Source organism: Thalassophryne amazonica, chromosome 3, assembly GCF_902500255.1.
Source record: "Thalassophryne amazonica chromosome 3, fThaAma1.1, whole genome shotgun sequence".
In the NCBI taxonomy this organism is placed as follows: Eukaryota; Metazoa; Chordata; class Actinopteri; order Batrachoidiformes; family Batrachoididae; genus Thalassophryne; species Thalassophryne amazonica.
In genome coordinates this window covers 31,096,204-31,117,309 of record NC_047105.1, presented here as the reverse complement: position 1 = coordinate 31,117,309, position 21,106 = coordinate 31,096,204, and the positions used below count along the sequence as shown (strand labels likewise).

Here is a 21,106-nt window from a genome sequence, read left to right as displayed (position 1 = left end):
AACTGACAAAGGCTGTACATGAAAAACAGTGTTTATTTATTTTCTCAAAGTTTGAGGTGAATCCACCTGGAGTCATCCCGGACCATGAGGGTACAAATGTTGTGGTTCTGTGCAGGCAGTCACACACGGTATAAGAAAGAAATATGGAACCACTTTTGTGACGCCTCCAAGTCTGTCACACTCGCTGCTGTCAGTGCAAACAAATGATCAGTGGGAACATGAAAGGACCCGCCTGCTTCTTTGAAATCAGCGGTTTGGGAAGTCTTTGGGTTGCAGGTTCCCGCTCAGCTACGGTTGAGGGATGAAACACAGACGGTTTGGTTTGGCAGTTATAAGATGTGAGTGCACTCACTCTTTTCTCGCCACAGTCTGCAGCGACCATAATGCATTCCATGTCTTTATTTCTCTTGCTACCCCCCTCACGCCACCAAACAGTGGTGTGAACAAAACCGCGGTTTCTGTGAACCATTAGAATCCAACTCAAAACTATAAGAAAGTGATAAAAGAAAAATCATAAGGCAGATTTTTGTGGTCACATCCTTCTTCAACACATATACACGCACATATTTTCAACCTGTTATTCAAGATTAGGTCACAGGGGGCTGGAGCCTATCCCAGCAGTCATAGGGCGTGAAGTGGGGTTCACCCTGGACAGCATGCCAGTCTGTTGCAGGGACACATACAAACAACAAACAGTCACACCTACGGACAATTTAAAGTTTCCAGTCCACATAACCTGCATGTCTTTGGATGTGGGAGGAAGACGGAGCACCCGGAGAGAACCCATTAGGCATGTGAATCTTGTCACTGACAACTCGATACACTACCGGCGATGCGATACGTGACGATCCTGACTATGCAATTCACCCCGTTCCCAATTCGATGTGATTTGATATGTATTTGATGGCGATTCAATTCCTCGCAATGCGATGCGATTTGGTGCCATACGATTACGAATGGGTATTGATAAGATTTTATCTATTGACTCTGCTTATCGATCCGATTCTTAATCAACTCCCTTATCAATACCTTTTGTGACTTTTCTGTGTACTAACAGTAGGCTTTACAGGGTTTCTATGCCAGTAACATTTTATTGAGTCTTAAAGTAAATAAATAAATATGAAATTGGTCACTGGATTCTTGATCTCTGGACATAAATAAAAATCAATAAAATCTGTACATGGCCACTGGATACTTGGTGTACATGGTGGATCCTTGGTCTCTGGATAGAAATAGAAATAAACAAAATCTGTAGTTTTTGTCCGTTAGGATGTAATTAATAAAAAGCACAAAACAATGTCTCATTTTGGGGAAAAAAACAACCCAGCTTTGGTCGGTTGCAGTTTGTATTATAATGTTTGGAAAGAGGTGTCATTTGATTTAAAATGGCGATTTCCTCTAAGGTTATCAGTTCAGACTGATATCTTTGCGGCTCTTTGGAGCTGTGCACCGAGTCCCACAAAACAGAGGATATCATTATTATTATTATTTCCTTTACCTGATGGACAACTTCAGTTTACGCACCGGCTGCTGCTGCTTACGCCAGTGGCTTCTGAAAACTAGCGAAGCAGAGAACCAGGAAACAACGGGTCGAAGTGTTACTTTGTTGTTTCAAGCAGACCCGCTGCAGTTTGTAATCTACGTAGAGAAATAATCATTTTCTCAATAAACGCCCTTAAAAACAACGGCCGCTCCGGTGTCCCGAACTGGCTGTGGTGCAAATGTGCCTCGGAAAAAAATCAGTGCAAGCAGGCAGGAAGCGATGCAACACAATTCAACCCATCAATTGAATCGATGCACTCGCATCGCGCACCTTTGTATCTAGATATTGATTAATCTCCACATGACTAGAACCGTCACAAACACAGGGAGAACATGCAAATTCCACACAGAATGGCAAAGTGTGAGTTGATCTCATGACCTTTTTGCTGTGAGGCAACAGTGCTAACCACTAATCCACCGTACTGCTTCCTTCTTGAACAACATTCCACAAAACCTGTATCGTATCCGCAGACAGACAGAACTGATCACATGACCTCCAGGTGAAGGTAGTAATCAGCAGTACTTTTTCAGCTGAGGACCCAGGCTTAAGTTTCATCTTAAGGCTGCATTAGCAGCTTTTTGACCACTTGGGGGCAGAGGAACATGTAGTGTGGGTGCTACTGTGAGATGGAAACCCTTCACAGCTCCGAACATGAAAATGGTTCAGAGCCACATGACAAGGACATGTTTCCCTAAAAGGTGCTGATGAAGGAAAATCTGTGTGACAATTTGACAATTCTCTGCAACAGCATTCATCAAAACGTCTTCTCTCGTCTGCGTCTCTCACATTCTCGTCCTCTGTGTCTCTCTGTCATCAGTAAAAAGTACTGAGCTGCAGGCCATCAAGTCTGAGTTGACTCAGATTAAAGCCAACATCGAGTCTTTGCAGGTCAGACTGGACCACATCACAGAGGACACCAAGATCACACCATCAGGTAAACAGTAACTCTCTGACTCATCAGATAACTAGTAACCCTCTAGCCCATCAGGTAACCAGTAACCCTCTGACCCATCCAATATCCAGTAATCCTCTGACCCTTCAGGTAACCATAAACCTCTGACCCATCAGGTAACAGTAACCCTGTTGTGAAACTAGCCCAGCAAAGCAATTATCAAAACACATCCACCATGAAATGCAAACACAAGCAGCTAACCTATGGACACAATTATTTTAAATAACAATGCAAGCTCTAACCCTCTGACCCATCAGATAACTAGCAACCCTCTGACCAATCAGGTAACCGTAACCCTCTGACCATGACTACAGTCATCTCCTGACAGCACAAAGTCTTTGTCTTCAGTTGAGGGGGGGTAGTTCATTTTATTTGACCTTTTGAATTGATAATATCAATTTTACATTAGTGTATTTCTTTTTGATCAGTGTCAGAAATATAGACAGTTTCCAATTCCAAACACAGACTACAAGCTCACTGAGATTTTTTCGGCACCTTTATTATTGTGTGTAAAACAGACGGGTAACGAGGAGCTGCTCTGTAACCCAACATGTGGTGACTATTTCTTACATTTAAAAATACAGTATTTCTTCTAAGTGGTAAAACATCAATTTACAGCAAAATTAGGTTGTATTAAATAGATTTTTAGTATTTTAATGATACTTAAAATACTACACAATAGCATTACACAACACACACACACACGGATTAAAGTTCTCTGTCGCTATGACAGATTTCCGTTAGTTGGGCTGCCAGAAGTCCATCTATGTATGACATGGCCCGACAGTAACGCTGGTGAGTAAATGGTGCCGTTGGACTCGTGATTCATGCCCCTCACCTGCCCGATGTGACAAGTTCATTTTCAGCTGCATTTCCACTGAAATCTGGTGAAAAATCAACATATTTCAGTGACGTTCCTGCAGCAGCAGAAGAGTTTTTCTGATCGACTGTTTCAGGAAAAATGAACCTGATTCTTTAATAGTGCACGTTCCTCCTCACTCGTCTGTGGTGTCACATTGAAAACACACACACAATATATATACATACACACAGTAGTGTCCAAAGGTTTTAAGCAGCCCCGCGTTATAATCAAATATACATATAAAGTGTAATATGCTGTAGTTTGGACATTGGAACATGTAAACATGACAGTCTGTGTCGCCATGGACGCTCATTTCAATTTCAATTTCTTTTCATTTATATAGCGCCAAATCACAACAGAGTTGCCTCAAAGCGCTTCACACAGGTAAGGTATAACCTTACCAACTCCCAGAGCAACAGTAGTAAGGAAAAACTCCTTCTGAGGAAGAAACCTCAAGCAGACCAGACTCAAAGGGGTGACCCTCTGCTTGGGCCATGCTAAAAACATAAATTACAGAACAATTCACGGATGAAAATACAAGAAATGCTATTGGCGCACAGGACAGGAGGGTCGCCAACACAAATACAACTCCAATCTCTGGATGGAGCTGCACCTTAAACAGAGAGAAAAAACAGACTCAGGCATCAGAAAGACAAAAAAATACTGTATAATTTGCCAGCATTAGACAACAAGAAAAACAGAAGAAATACTAAGGTGATCGCGGGCCCCTAGCCCTAAACTCCACTAAAAGACCCAGAATTTAGGTAAAGTTAAGGCCGCAGCCCGCTCCAATTACTAATTAAGGAATTAAAAGAGAAAAAAGCATAAAACAAAACTGTACCAGTATGCTAGCCATATGAAAGGGAAAATAAGTGTCTTATGTCTGGACATGAAAATCTCCACAGAATCTGTTTTATTGATGCAGGGAGAACATTCCACAGAACAGGGGCATGATAAGAGAAAGCTCTGTGACCCGCAGACTTCTTATTCACCTTAGGGACACAAAGTAGTACTGCACCCTGAGAACGTAAAGCCCAGGCCGGTACGTAAGGTTTAATTAGGTTAGCTAGGTAGGGAGGTGCCAGTCCATGAATAATTTTATAAGTTAGTAACAGAACCTTAAAATCTGATCTCACTGGGACAGGAAGTCAGTGAAGGGATGCCAGAATGGGTGTATTGTGGTTGTACTTTCTGCTTCCTGTCAAAAGTCTGGCTGCAGCATTTTGAACCAATTGGAGAGCCCTAATGCTAGACTGCAGTAAACCAGAAAATAGAACATTGCAGTAGCCCAATCTAGAAGAGATAAATGCATGGATCAGGGTTTCAGCATCAGCCATAGACAGGATGGGACGAATCTTTGCTATATTTCGCAGGTGGAAGAAAACAGTCCTAGTAACATTTCTAATGTCGAGGCCAAAGGACAATGAAGGATCAAAAATTACCCCAGGGTTCCTCACTTTGTCAGTGTGATGTATGACGCACGAGCCGAGGCTGAGCATTAACTGGTCAAATTGATGCTGATGTCTCACTGGACCAAAAACCATCATTTCAGTCTTATCAGAGTTTAAAAGTAGGAAGTTTCTAGACATCCAACTTCTCACTGCTGCAAGGCAATCTTCTAAGGATTTTATGTGAACGAGATTACCAGCAGTTATCGGCATGTATAACTGAGTATCATCTGCATAGCAGTGAAAGGTAATCCCAAAACACCACAATATGTGCCCAAGGGGAGCTATATAAAGGGAGAAAAGCAGGGGGCCTAAGACAGACCTCTGTGGAACCCCAAATTTCATGTCACTAAGGTTAGAAGTAGTGTTACTGTACAAAACACAGTCAGAACGACTGGTCAAGTATGACGTCAGCCATGCAAGGGCACTCCCAGAATGATTTTCCAGCCTATCAAGTAGAATATGATGATCCACTGTATCAAATGCAGCACTGAGATCTAACAGCAACAGAACCGCAGTGGTGTCCGAATCCATTGTAAGCAGAAGATCATTCGCCACTTTAGTGAGAGCCGTCTTTGTGGAATGATATTTTCTAAAAGCAGACTGCAGTGGCTCAAAGAGATTATTCTCAGTAAGATAGTCTACGAGCTGCCGTGACACCACTTTTTCCAGAATTTTAGAGAAAAATGATAGATTTGATATCGGCCGATAGTTTTTCAATACACTAGGTTTCCTAAGTAATGGTTTAATCACTGCAGATTTGAAACATTTAGGAACAGATCCAGAAGATTAGATCCAGTTAGAGAAAGATTAATAATTTCCAGCACAGTCGGCCTAAGTGTTGGCCACAGGTCCTTAAATAGTTTTGTTGGTATAGGAGCAAATAAACAGGCTGTGCTTTTTGTTGACATTACGAGTTTTGTCAGCATGCCTAGTGAGATACTAACAAATTCTGTAAATCTACGTAATACCTCAGTAGTGGCGTCCACCTCAATAGCAGGGTGTAGTGGCTGGGTTAAGGCATGCCGGGATATGTTTAACCTGATGTCTTCTATTTTCTTCCCAAAGAAATCCAGAAAATCTTGTGCTGTAAAAGGAGAGCTAACTACAGGTGGTTGTCCATGCATAAGTGTTGCCACCGTGTTGAACAAGAACTTTGAGTTATGCTTGTTTTTGTTGATCAAATCAGAGTAATAGGTACACTTTGTAGCCAATATTGCATGCTTATAGTCTAAGATAGCATCACACCACGCAAGGTGAAATACTTCTAATTTTGAACGACACCATTTCTGTTCTAGACCACTTGCTTTATGCTAGAGGTCACACAGATAATCATTGAACCAAGGTGACTGTGATTTGGGGGAGCGCGGTTTTAACACAGGTGGTGCAATCATGTCGAGTGTAGTTTTGAGCACTGAGTTTAAACTATCCACAAGTCTGTCTACTGACTGTATATTTGCCAAATGTGAAGCTAAGACATCAGGCAGTCTAGCTTTGAGTTCAGTCTTAGTTGAGGAGTTGATACATCGCCGTAATGATATATAAGGTTGTTGTTCCACTAAACACGGCAGCGAAACTGTAAACTTAATAAGTGAGTGATCAGACACCACTGATGTAAGAGGCATGATGTCAGTATTCGTGACAGCAATACCACGTGCGAGAACCAGATCCAGGGTATTTTCACTAATGTGCGTTGAATCCCGAATGCATTGCCGAAATCCTAATGCATCCACAATTTCCATAAATGATTTGCAGAGGGGATCAGAAGGCTTATTTATATGAATGTTAAAGTCACCAATCATCAGAATGTTATCTACACTAGTTGACAAGTTAGAAATGAATGCACCAAATTCATCTAAGAATTCAGAATATGGGCCAGGATGTCTATATAGTGACAAAGTAATATGACTGATTTTTATTCTTCTGACCTTGGCAATGTGTAATATCCTGAGCAGAGAATCAGATGCTCAAACAAGTTATATTTGTAACCCCCAACAGCTAATAAGCTAAACCTAGATTTATAAATAAGAGCAACACCCCCGCCTTGCTTCGCATCATGAGGGACATGACTAAATGGACATTCCTTTAACTTTAACTAGTAATGACTTCATGACTTTCTTTGCAAATAAAATTTTAACTATTAGAGAAAAAAATTATTCATAACCATCCCAAAGACATATCTTTATGTTCAGCTGCTTTCAGTAATGCTGGTATTTGGTTAGACTCGTTCTCTCTGATTGTTCTGTCTGAGTTATTTTCATTAGTCACTTCCTCCAAACCATCAACATGTCTATTAGACCCCATTCCTACCAGACTGCTCAAGGAAGCCCTACCATTAATTAATGCTTCGATCTTAAATATGATCAATCTATCTTTATTAGTTGGCTATGTACCACAGGCTTTTAAGGTGGCAGTAATTAAACCATTACTTAAAAAGCCATCACTTGAACCAGCTATCTTAGCTAATTATAGGCCAATCTCCAACCTGCCTTTTCTTTCAAAAATTTTTGAAAGGGTAGTTGTAAAACAGCTAACTGATCATCTGCAGAGGAATGGTCTATTTGAAGAGTTTCAATCAGGTTTCAGAATTCATCATAGTACAGAAACAGCATTAGTGAAGGTTACAAATGAACTTCTTATGGCCTCAGACAGTGGACTCATCTCTGTGCTCGTCCTGTTAGACCTCAGTGCAGCTTTTGATACTGCTGACCATAAAATTGTATTAGAGATTAGAGCATGCCATAGGTATTAAAGGCACTGCGCTGCAGTGGTTTGAATCATATTTATCTAATAGATTACAATTTGTTCATGTAAATGGGGAGTCTTCTTCACGGACTAAGGTTAATTATGGAGTTCCACAAGGTTCTGTGCTAGGACCGATTTTATTCACTTTATACATACTTCCCTTAGGCAGTATTATTAGAAAGCATTGCTTAAATTTTCATTGTTACGCAGATGATACCCAGCTTTATCTATCCATGAAGCCAGAGGACACACACCAATTAGTTAAACTGCAGGAATGTCTTTCAGACATAAAGACATGGATGACCTCTAATTTCCTGCTTTTAAATTCAGATAAAACTGAAGTTATTGTACTTGGCCCCACAAATCTTAGAAATATGGTGTCTAACCAGATCCTTACTCTGGATGGCATTACCCTGACCTCCAGTAATACTGTGAGAAATCTTGGAGTCATTTTCGATCAGGATATGTCCTTCAATGTGCATATTAAGCAAATATGTAGGACTGATTTTTGCATTTGCGCAATATCTCTAAAATTAGAAAGGTCTTGTCTGAGTGATGCTGAAAAGCTAATTCATGCATTTATTTCTTCTAGGCTGGACTATTATAATTCATTATTATCAGGTTGTCCTAAAAGTTCCCTGAAAAGCCTTCAGTTAATTCAAAATGCTGCAGCTAGAGTACTGACGGGGACTAGAAGGAGAGAGCATATTTCACCCATATTGGCTTTTCTACATTGGCTCCCTGTTAATTCCAGAATAGAATTTAAAATTCTTCTTCTTACTTATAAGGTTTTGAATAATCAGGTCCCATCTTATCTTAGGGACATCATAGTACCATATCACCCCAATAGAGTGCTTCGTTCTGACTGCAGGCTTACTTGTAGTTCCTAGGGTTTGTAAGAATAGAATGTGAGGCAGAGCCTTCTGCTTTTCAGCCTGGTTCTGCTGGATGTTTCTTCCTGTTAAAATGGAGTTTTCCCTTCCCACTGTCGCCAAGTGCTTGCACATAGGGGGGCGTTTTGACCGTTGGGGTTTTTCTGTAATTATTGTATGGCTTTTGCCTTACAATATAAAGCGCCTTGGGGCAACTGTTTGTTGTGATTTGGCGCTATATAAATAAAATTGATTTGATTTAAATGTATATGCTGGTCTGCAGGCCTCATTTAAGGGGAGGACAGCTGTAGGTTTAAGCCGGGTTTCACATAACCCAGTCATATCTAAGTATGATCAATAATTAGATCATTGATGAACAATGATTTTGAGGACAGTGATCTTATGTTAATGCGACCCAGTCCAAGGACCTCAGTGGGGTTGACAGTTGAACTGTTTGGGTTTAGCTGGGTTTAGCTGTAGTGGCTAACAGAAGCGTCTAAATAAAATACCTTCCACTTGGCAAATCATTAACACAATTTCTGTTTCTTCCAAAATATTCTGCTGTCTTGTAAATAAGAATATTATTATTAGTAATAATAATAATAGTCATGAGTTGATATCCAGGTAAATGTTAAAAGTGTAATTTCTTAAACCTTTGTGATGCAATGGGAGAATCGTATAAATGAAACTTGATTTCCATTTGAATCCTCTAGCACACTAAAAATTGGAGAGTGAGTAAAATCACTTAAAAGGTTTTCTGACACCTGCTGGAAACAGGTGGGCTGATATAGATGGATATATGTGAAGAGTAGGTTGCATATCGAAAACCGGTTCCTTATTTTAATTTCCTTAAGAAATTATTCGATCCACCAACATCAAAAGACTTTTTGCTTAATGATTCCCTTGTTGGATCTTAAGTTCACATTATGCCGGAGCAGCCATTGTTTTTGAGGGTGTATCGGGAAAGTGATCATTTCTCCACTTTGATTCTGGACCTGCTGTTTGAGAAAAGCTGCGAAGCAAAGCAGTAAGTCGCAGCGCAAGCTGCGATGCAGTCTCAGAAGCAGCGAAGCACTTCAAAGCAGCAGAGCGCAAGCAGTGGGTTCGCAATAGAAGGGCGTGGGTATACGTCACTTCCAGAAGAGTGGCTAAAGGTGAGAATTCCTACTTCTGCCCCTGGCCGCCCGTTGAAAACTCACTCGGGCTGCACTGAATGTCTGCTAAAATCAGCTGGTTTGATTTATTCTCTAACTTGCTTCTATCAGCCAGCTGACGGCTCTCACTGCCTGGAACGATGAGATTTATACACCAAGCCGACCTCAAATGAACCACTGTACTTTAAATTGACTGCACTGATGAGTCTGACCCCTTTGAAAAGTGACCAAATTACATGTATTTGTATCGACTTTGGTGATGTTTTCAGCAGCCAAAAATAGCCACCAGAGGGCGCTCGAATAAAGTCTGCGTTCTCCTATTTCTTCATTAACATCAAAGCCATTTAAAGATGTCAATCATGAGTCACATTTGTGCTGATTAAAGAAGTCACTAACTGGAACTCTTGTCTTGTTGTGGGCAAGAAACGAGAATCGTCCTCCGTTCCACACTGGAGTTTTCTCCAATCGTTTTCTGGTTTGAGCTGGACCTGCTTCACTGGTTCATAAAGTGAAGCTCATGTAAAGGAAATAATAAGTAGTAATAATATCCTCTCTTTTGTGGGACTAACTGCACAGCTCCAAACGCTGCGCAGCTCTCTGCCAAGAAAAGTTGGAAGGATAGATCACAAATTTTTTTTTTTTGTTTGTTTACAAGAACAAACCCGACCCATCAGGTAACTAGTAACCCTCTGACCCATGAGGTAGCAAGTAACCTTCTGACCCATCAGATAACGAGTAACCTTCTGACCCATCAGGTAACTAGTAACCCTCTGACCCATGAGGTAACCAATAACCAGGGTTGAGCCGGTTGGTACGGATAAAGCATTTTTGACGAGCACGAGCATGATCCGAATAAAACTCATCAATTCATGCTGAAGGAAAATTCTCATTGGCTAACTGACTGTCTTCACGCTCTGTGATTGGCTAGTCACACACAGCGCTTTGGGGGAGGAATGCTTTACTTTTACTTTTTTCTGATGCAAAATTTTATTTATCTCTTATGATCAATTATACAGTTATACTGTTGCCATGACAACCTGCTGCATGTGTAGACACCCGTTGACAGTTATCTTCCTCCGATGTGTGGACGCAGAGCAGAGGAAAGCTGAAGAGGCTAAGAGCAAGGAGGTGTGGCACGAGGGGGAGGAGTCAAGCTCGGAGCAGGAAGACGAGGAGGAGCACAGGGAGGATGGCGTCCTGGAGCACATGGTGTGTGTTCACATCTACGGCTACTGTGTGTTTGACAGAAGAGGTAATAACGGCGTGCTAGCGCTCATTTTACATGTCAGCTGAGGGGCGAGAAACACAGCAGAATGTCAGCTTCTGCATTCATGTGGCGCTTCAGAGATGACGTTTAGCGCCATGCAAAAGTCTTGCGAGGTAAACTTACAGGGTTTTATGAGAAAACAACATTAATTAATTCATTAATTATTCACGAAGCTGTAAACCTCACACTGTTCATTCATTCATTTTTGGTCACACATGTCACTGTGGAATTGTCTTGTATATCAGTCTTTGTTATTGACGAATTGTGTGCCAAATAAATAAGTTCAAGTTCAATTTTCTCACGCTTATCTGAGGTCTGGTTTGTGGTGGCTGCAGAAAAGGCAGCTCATCCCACACTTCCCTATGCTCAAGCTGTTATTTTATTCATCTAACTAGGTCTGTGTCCTTCTCTAACATAATTTAAGACAAAATTCTCCTGTATTTTTGTTTCGATCACATTTGAACATTTTGTTAATTTGAAGAAAAACATCAAAAACAAATTGAAACATGAAGGCGCTGAATGACTATACAGTGAGGCAAATAAGTATTTGATCCACTGTCCATTTTGCAAGTTGTCCCACCTACAAAGAATGAAGACATCTGTAATTTTTATCGTAGGTACACTTAAACTGTGAGAGACCGAATAAAAAAAATTCACATTTTATGATTATTAAATAATCAATTTGCATTTTATTGCATGAAATAAGTATTTGATCACCTACCAACCAGCAAGAATTCTGTCTCTCACAGACCTCTGTTTTTCTTTAAGAAGCCCTCCTGTTCTGCACTCTTTATCTGCATTAATGGCACCTGTTTGAACTCGTTACCTGTATAAAAGACACCTGTCCACACACTCAATCAATCACACTCCAACCTGGCCAAGACCAAAGAGCCATCGTGTGTTTTAGTGGTTAGCATTATTTCCTCACAGCAAGAAGGTCATGGGATTGATACCTACCTGTGGGGTTTCTGTGTGGAGTTTACATGTTCTCCATGACATGCAGGCAGGGGTGAAAGTAAGATTATATTCTTGCAGAAACTGTCACTCAAAAAAGATATTTTTCATGCGCTTGCAGCATGTTGAAGACAGTGGTTACATTTACATGCCGTTAATATTCGGGATAAGGTCAATATTCCGTTTTCTGAATCATTAGGAATAACCCGTTTACATGCTTAAGCAGACAGAGTTACTCCTGTATACATGGTCATTGGCATCATTTGGAATATCCCCATCTAAACAGCGACGCATGTCTTCCACCGGTGCTTCCAATATCTGCTCTTCGGCTCAAACCACCCCCTTGAACACAAGCTCGGGGTGATTTCAACACAGAGCCCTACAGGTGCCCACAATGACAGAGGGAAGGGCTAAAGAACAACAACGTGTCCAGAAAGCCCTCAGAATATGTGGGTACCCACGATGGTGCCTAGATAAAGTGCAGAAGTCCCAAGGAACAAAGAGACCAGACAGACAGAAGACGGAGACAAGAAGAAGAGTGTCTCTCCCTTATTTAGCAGGAGTAGGGGAAAACTACAGAGGATCTTCAGACAGCACAAAATCCCAGTTTACTTTAAACCTGTTAACACCTTGAGACAGAAATTAGTTCACCCTAATGACAGGATCCCTAGTTACAAACAGCGCAATGTAGTGTATTCTATCAGATGTCAGGAAAACTGTAACGAAGACAACATAGGTGAGACTAAGCAGCCGTTACACAAAAGGCTATACCAGCACCGCAGAGAGGGCGCCAGTGGACCTCAGTCTGCAGTTCATCTCCACCTTAACCGGGGAGGGGGTCTGAGGCACGCTTTGTCCCTTGTTTACAATGGGGTACTCAGGTCAAAGCAGTTTCAGTCTTTTGTTCATGGTAATGAGTCATTCACATCATCAGGAGACTCATCAGGAGAGGTGTCAGTCTCATCGTTAGGAGGGACAGCTACCTTGTCATTAGGAGGGTGCTAACTAGAGCACAATAGGTGCTAATTAAAGCAATTGTTTAGTCACTAGCCAATAGCAGTCTGCCTCTCGGTAGGAGGGGTCTGGTTAGGTTTATAACTCCAGCTTTTGTGGCTTCTGTCATTCTTCTGTACAAGAGTCAAGACAGAAGTCAGACTACCAGAGCAAGAATTTTAGCTGAGGAAGCTTCTGCGATTTGAAGCGAAACGTCCTCTCGTCAAGCAACCCAGTCCAGTCGAGGATTCAAGCTTCTCGCTTCTTGCTGCATCACTATGGAAACCACCTGGACAACTGAGAGCCTTCACAGAAACATCACCACTTTGTGAACAACTGCATGAAAAAATAGACCAACAGTTTAAGAACAATATTTCTCAACATTCAATTCCAAAGAATTTAGGGATTCCATCATCTACAGTCTATAATATAATCAGAAGATTCAGAGAATCTGGAGAAGTTTCTACACGTAAATGGCAAGACCAAAAACCAACACTGAATGCCCGTGACCTTTGATCCCTCAGGCGGCACTGCATTAAAAACTGACATCATTGTGTAAAGGATCTTACCGCGTGAGCTCAGGAACACTTCAGAAAACCATTGTCAGTTAACACAGTTCGTCGTTATATCTACAAGTGCAAGTTAAAACTCTACCATGCAAAGTGAAAGCCATACATCAACAACATCCAGAAACGCTGCCACCTTCTCTGGGCCCAAGCTCATTTGAAATGGACAGACGCAAAGTGTAAAAGTCTGCTGTGGTCTGATGAGTCCACATTTCAAATTGTTTTTGCAAATCATGGATGTCGTGTTCTCCGGACAAGAGGAAAAAGACCATCCAAATTCAAAATTCAAATTCAAATGTATTAATTTATATAGTGCCAATTCACGATGAAATCGTCTCAAGGCGCTTCACACAACATAAAAAAAATGAATTAAAAATTTAAAACACAATAAAATGACCATAAAAGAATACAAGAATAAAAGCACATCATAATACTAATGATAAAACAGGGAAAACAAAGGAGTCTTTAAACGTGACTTAAGTCTCCACAGTATCCGACTGCCGAATGTATGCCGGGTGATTGTTCCACAGAGCTGGGGCACGGTACAAGAAAGCTCTGTGACCGGCAGACTTTTTATTCACCCTGGGAACACACAGAAGTCCTGCACCCTGAGAACGCAGAGCCCGAGCTGGTACATAGGGGCTAACCAGGTCAGCCAGATAGGGAGGTGCAAGTCCTGGTGCAAGTCCTGGACTGCAGTAAGCCAGAAAATAGAGCATTACAATAGTCCAATCTAGAAGAGACAAATGCATGAATCAAAGTCTCAGCATCAGCCATAGACAGGATGGGACGTATCTTCGCTATATTTCGCAAGTGGAAGAAAGCAGTCCTCGTAATGTCGCTAATGTGGAGGTCAAAGGACAACGTAGGATCAAAAATTACTCCAAGGTTCCTCACTTTATCCGTATGATGTATAACAAACAAACCTAAGCTAAGTGCTAGCTGATCAAATTGATGCCGATACCTCGCTGGACCAAGAACCATAACTTCAGTCTTATCAGAATTTAAAAGTAGGAAGTTACTAGACATCCAACTTCTTACTGATGCAAGGCAATCTTCCAAAGATTTTATGTGAATGAGATTACCAGCAGTTATTGGCATGTACAATTGAGTGTCATCATCATAGCAATGAAAGGGAATCCCAAAGCGCCGCAGTATATTCCCAAGGGGTGCTACATAAAGGGGAAAAAAGAAGGGGGCCTAAAACGGATCCCTGCGGAACTTCATGTCCCTACGATCAGAGGAGGTGCTGTTACACAATACATAGTAAGAACGACTGGACAGGTATGACGTCAACCATGCAAGAGCAGTTCCAGTAATCCCAAAGTGATTCTCCAGCCTATTGAGTAAAATATGATGATCCACAGTGTCAAACGCAGCACTAAGATCCAGCAGCACCAAGACTGTAGTGGTATCTGAGTCCATTGCTCGCAAAAGGTCATTCACTACTTTAGTAAGTGCTGTCTCTGTGGATTGATATTTTCTAAAAGCAGACTGCAGTGGCTCACAAAGATTATTCTCAGTAAGATAGTCCACGACCTGGAGATTGGATTTCTTAAGTAATGGTTTAATCACTGCAGACTTGAAACATTTAGGAACAGATCCAGAAGTTAATGAGAGATTTATCATTTCCAGCACAGTCGATCCAAGAATGGGCCACAGGTCCTTAAAGAGTTCTGTTGGTATAGGATCAAATAAACAGGTTGTGCTTTTAGTAGATGTCATGAGCTTCGTCAGAGCGCCTAGTGAGAAATTGTTACAAGCGCAAAGTTTAAAAGCTAGCATCTGTGATGGTATGGGGTGTGTTAGTGCCCATGGCATGGGCAACTTACACATCTTTGATGGCATCATCAATGCTGAAAGGTACATCCAGGTTTTGGAACAACACATGCTGCCATCCAAGCAACATCTTTTTCAGGGACGTCCCTGCTTATTTCAGCAAGACAATGCCAAACCACATTCTGCACATGTAACAACAGCGTGGCTTCATAGTAAAAGAGTGAGGGAACTAGACTGGCCTGCCTGCAGTCCAGACCTCTTGCCCATTGAAAATATGTGGCGCAGTATGAAGCACAAAATATGACAATGGAGACCCCGGACTGTTAAACAACTGAAGTCGTACATCAAGCAAGAATGGGAAAGAATTACACCTACAAAGCTTCAACAATTAGTGTCCTCAGTTCCCAAACACTTATTGAGTGTTGTTAGAAGGAAAGGTGATGTAACTCAGTGTAAACATACCACTGTCCCAGCTTTTTTTAAACATGTTGCAGGCATCCATTTCAAAATGAGCAAATATTTGCACAAAAACTAAAGTTTATCAGTTTGAATATTAAATATCTTGTCTTTGTGGTGTATTCAATTGAATATAGGTTGAAGAGGATTTGCAAATCATTGTATTCTGTTTTTATTTACATTTTACACAACGTCCCAACTTCACTAGAATTGGGGTTGTACTACAACTGATAATGCTTGTCCAGTGCACTAAAATCGAATTCAACATGTCACGGGCAGCACATTCTGTTGATTATTTTCATGTAGCAGTGAAAAACCAAATGATCTGCACAGCCACAGCACTCCCAGTCAGAAAAAAAAAAATGTATTTAACAAAAAGATAAATGTAACATTTTGGGCAAATGCCCTTCGTCAGACCAAGCTGATGTATTCATCAAATTTACATTTATTTTGAAAAAAATCTCTCCCAAATAAATACAAGAAAATCCAGACTGGAATGCAGAGACTGTCCAGTACAGTTCATTTGGCCATATGAAGTGTTTTTTGAGCACTAGAGACTCTGTAAATAGTAGCAGGGGTGGTGGCCAAGTGGTGGAAGGTTCTGGGTTCAAATCCCACCCCTGCCACATTTCTCCATGTAACATGGAGTTGGGTCAGGAAGGGCATCCGGCGTAGAACCTATGCCAATTCAACATGCAGATCCACCTTGGATTTGCTGTGGCGACCCCGAGTGCAAACAAGGGAGCAGCAGAAAGGACTTACTTACAGACTCTGTAAATAGTAGTTGTGATCCCAGTGAGTCCTGCTTCTTGTGAACAGAGTCTTTCTAAGTTAAAACTTGTGAAAACATGCCTCAGATTCTGTGAAAACATTTTGTTAAAACATGCCTCAGATTCACCATGAAGGAGATCATCAAGTCTCGGAGGGCAAAGGCATTGAGCCTTGACTCATTTGTTGATCAGTTTGCCAGAAATCAGCAAAATTGCCGAATACAGTTGCTGTTATAGTTGAGCAGCCAATGTGAGAAACTGAACCAGTTAAGTTATTTTCATTATCAATTCATCTGCTGATTATTTTCATCTGATTATTTGATATATATATATATATATATATATATATATATATATATATATATATATATATATATATACGAGGTCTATTAGAAAAGTATCCGACCTTATTATTTTTTTCAAAAACCATATTGATTTGAATCACGTGTGATTACATCAGACATGCTTGAACCCTCGTGGGCATGCGAGAGTTTTTTCACGCCTGTCGGTTACGTCATTCGCCTGTGGGCAGTCTTTGAGTGAGGAGTCGTCCACCTGCTCGTCGATTTTTTTTCATTGTTTAGGAATGGCTCAGACTGTTGCTTTGTTTGATAAAAATTTTTTCAAAACTGTGAGGCACAACTGAGTGGACACCATTCAATAAATTCAGCTGGTTTTCGGTAAAAATTTTAACGGCTGATGAGAGATTTTGGTCTGGTAGTGTCGCTTTAAGGACGGTCCACGGCGCCTGACGGTGATCTGCGCTTCGAGGCGGCAGCATCTCGCCGTTTCAAGTTGAAAACTTCCACATTTCAGGCTCTGTTGACGCAGTAAGTCGTCAGAGAACAGAGAACTTTCAGAAGAAGTCGGCATGAGGAGTTTATTCGGACATTCCATTGTTAACGGTCATTTTGTAATGAAAGAACGTGCGGGCAGAGTCGCATGTCGGGCTGGACCCGACCGCGGGGGGTCGCGGCAGGAAAAACACCTCCGTTGGAAATCTTAACGGGCAAGTTGGAACATGCCCAAGCTGTTAAACAATTTCTCAGTTACTCACTTGTTGAAAGCCATTAAAAGCCGCCTGAATTCTACAAATGGTTTTCAACACGGAGGTGTTTTTCCTGTCGCAGCGCACACAGATTTGCCGAGTCGTCACGGAAACGACTCGGCGAATTTGCGCGTACGTCTTTCATTAAAAAAATGTCCTTAAACAGTGGAATGTCCGCATAAATTCCTCATGCCGGCCTCTTCTGAATCTTCTCTGTTCTCTCACGATGTCCTGGGTGAATTAAGCCTTAAATTAGGATGTTTTCAGCTCGAAACAGGCCGACGACAGCGCCTGGAAGCGCTGCAGGACGTCCCGCTCCGTGGGAAGTCCTTACACCGACAAAAACACCCCATAATCTCTCATCAGCCGTTAAACTTTTCACAGAAAACCAGCTTAATTTCTCGTATAGTGTCCACTCGGATATTCCTCACAGGTCCAGAAAATTTTTTGATAAAGCAACGCGCGCCGTCTCGAGCAGCGTGTGAAACAAAGGAATTCAGCCGAGAGGGCGGGACCACATCTCACTCAAGGCCTGCCCACAGGGAAATGATGTCACCGACACGCGTGAAAAAACTCACGCATGCGCACGAGGGTTCAAGCATGATTGGTGTAATCGCATGTCATTCAAATCCATATAGTTAAAAAAAAAATAAAAGGGTCGGTTTATTATCTAAGAGACCTCGTATATATATACACACATTTTATTTTTTTTTTTTTTCCCTGTCTCAAATCTAATTATTTGGACCATTCACTTTGGGTACAAGCATTAATCACTAGTTTTGTGAAAATAAAAATAAATCAAATAAGATTTCAAATCTTTATATTTTCTGCCTGGGTTGAATGTGCCTTTCTTGGCCCCAGCCAGGCCCCCTCAGTAAAATTGGTCTAGAACCTCCACTGGGAGAAAGTTGCTTGAAAGGGCTGGAGTACCAGCAGCAGCTTTGCACTGATTCCGTCGGGTTTCCCGCTGAGTCTGCTGAGCACGATCAGAAGATCAGCAGCCTCACAAAGCTTTTTTTTCTTTTTCTTTTGACTTTTTCTCCTGATGTGTTCTGCGCAGGATGCACATATGTGTGCAGGAGCTAATTCAGAAAGCAGAACAACTCACCATTCGTGCGGTCCGAAACACATCTCCATTTGGTGTCATGAATCTTCCAGCTCTTTAAAAATGCGAAAGTAACTGGAGACAGACACAGAACAGCTTACCTTTTTTTGGCTGCTGTTGCTGGAAGTTCCTCTTTTTTCCCCCTCCGGGTTGAAAGTTGCTCCTCAGAGGCGTATCGCTGCGTTCTTGCTTACTTTCACTCCTGCATGCAGGTTAGGTGAAGTGGAAACTTTATAATTGTCCAACTCTCCCTGGAAAAAGAGGTCTTGATCTCAATGGGACTAACCTGGTTAAATAAAGGATCAATCAAAATTAAATAAGAGCTGTCTAAGGACAACAGGGACAAACTTGTAGACCTGCACAAGGCTGGGATGAGCTGCAGGACAACAGGCAAGCAGCTTGGTGAGAAGACAACTGTTAGTACAATTCTTAGAAAATGGAAGAAACACATGATGACTGTCAATCTTCCTCGATCTGGGGCTCCATGGAAGATCTCACCTTGTGGGGTAAGGATGATTCTGAGAAAGCCCAGAACTACACAGGAGGACCTGGTCAATGACCTGAAGAGAACTGGGACCACAGTCACAAAGATTACATTAGTAACACATGATGCTGTCATGGTTTAAAATCCTGCAGGGCAGCAAGGTTCCCCTGCTCAAGCCAGCACATGTCCCGGCTCGTATGAAGTTCACCAGTGACCATCTGGATGATCCAGAGTAGGTATGGGAGAAGGTCATGTGGTCAGATGAGACCAAAATAGAGTTTGGGGGTGCTTTCCTTCAAAGGGGACAGGTCAACTGCACTGTATTGAAGGGAAGATGGATGGGGTCATGTGTCATGAGATTTTGGCAAACAACCTCCTTTCCTCAGTAAGAGCATTGAAGATGGGCCATGGCTGGGTCTTCCAGCATGACAATGACCCCAAACACACAGCCAGGGCAACTAAGGAGTTTATTTATTTTCATTTATATAGCGCCAAATCACAACAGAGTTGCCTCAAGGTGCTTCACACAAGTAAGGTCTAACCTTACCAACCCTCAGAGCAACAGTGATAAGGAAAAACTCCCTCTGAGGAAGAAACCTCAAGCAGACCAGACTCAAAGGGGTGACCCTCTGCTTGGGCCATGCTACAGACATAAATTACAAAACAATTCACAAAATGAACATACAGGAATTGTTGTCAGTGCACAGGACGGTTTGTGGATACCACATCCATCTCTGGATGGAGCCGCACTTAAAGAGAGAGAAAAGAAAAAAGCAAAATCAAGCATCAGAATGACAAATACAGTGTAATTTGTCAGCATTAAGCAACAAGAAAAACAGAAGAAATACTAAGGTGATGAAATGCTTCTTACGGCGTGGCTCCGTAAGAAGCATTTCAAGGTCCTGGAGTGCCCGAGCCAGTTTCCAGACCTGAACTCAATAGAAAATCTTTGGAGGGAGCTGAAACTCCAAACCTGAAAGATATGGAGAAGATCTGTATGGAGGAGTGGACCAAAAATCCCTGCTGCAGTGTGTGAAAACCTGGTCAAGAACTACAGGAAACATCTGAGCTCTGTAACTGCAAACAAAGGTTTCTGTACCAAATATTAAGGTCTGTTTTTCTACTGGATCAAATACTTATTTCATGCAATAAAATGCAAATTAATTATTTAAAAATCATACAATGTGATTTTCTGATTTTTTATTTTTTATTTTTGTCTCTCACAGTTGAAGTGAACCTATGATAAAAATTATGGACATCTCCATTCTTTTCGGTGGGAAAACTTGAAAACTAAAACTGAAACTAAATCGACAGTGGATCAAAGAGTTATTTTCCTCACATCAATAAAACTATAAATCAATAGATTTATAGTTTATTATATGTATAAATCAATAGCATTTGTTAATGACTGTTTTAAGATGTTTTTGCTTAATGTTAGTCTTTTTTTTTTCTGTGATGGGGAAGTTGGGGGGGGGGGGGTGGCGGTGACTGTGCACTGATCTTTTGCAGCTCTGTGTAAGAAGCTGCCACTGGGCTCCGACACGTCCACGTGGTGGATCAGTCAGACCTGCGGTGCCAGAATCCTCCATCCTGCTGTGAAGACTGATGGCGTCTTTGGAGTATTGAACCAGAACCAGCTGGTGCTTGGAGACCTTTTCCTTCTAACGTCACTCTGTCTTCATGACACGACAAACCTGAGCAACACCTGCTGATGCTGCCCCGATCCAGATGTCACTGTCTCACTCATGCACGAGACCCAACATACGACACTCAAACCTCTGGACTCGACTCGGGGCAGAAACCCATCCGGTCCTCAGCCTCAGACGTGGCTGCAAACTCTTCAGACGCACGCCGGTGGTCACATTCTGAAGACACCATCAGAACTGCAAAGCACTGATGGAAACCGGAGGCCATGGTGAAGATGCTGTCCGTCCCTCAGCTATGTCTCCAGAGTCTGTCTGTGAAAACCGCTGAGGAAGTGCAGCCCGGCTGGAACCAACACCTGCAGAGAACCTTTGACTTTCTGTCCAAATACAGCTCCTGTTCTTTGAATAGCTCGTAACAAAGACATCTCCAAGGACGTGGTCGTGGACTGTCTCAAAGTCCAT

At 41.8% G+C, this 21,106-nt stretch overlaps 1 protein-coding gene across 1 annotated transcript in view; it reads left to right on the top strand.

Annotated features, from left to right (window-relative positions):
* raly (RALY heterogeneous nuclear ribonucleoprotein) overlaps positions 1-20,604 on the top strand; it is a 30,109-nt gene extending 9,505 nt beyond the window's left edge. The window contains exons 4-6 of the mRNA XM_034167547.1: positions 2,361-2,477; positions 10,670-10,828; positions 20,522-20,604. Coding sequence (XP_034023438.1) covers positions 2,361-2,477; positions 10,670-10,828; positions 20,522-20,604 — 359 coding nt within the window. The remainder of the gene's footprint in view (positions 1-2,360; positions 2,478-10,669; positions 10,829-20,521) is intronic.
* Positions 20,605-21,106: the final 502 nt, after the last annotated feature.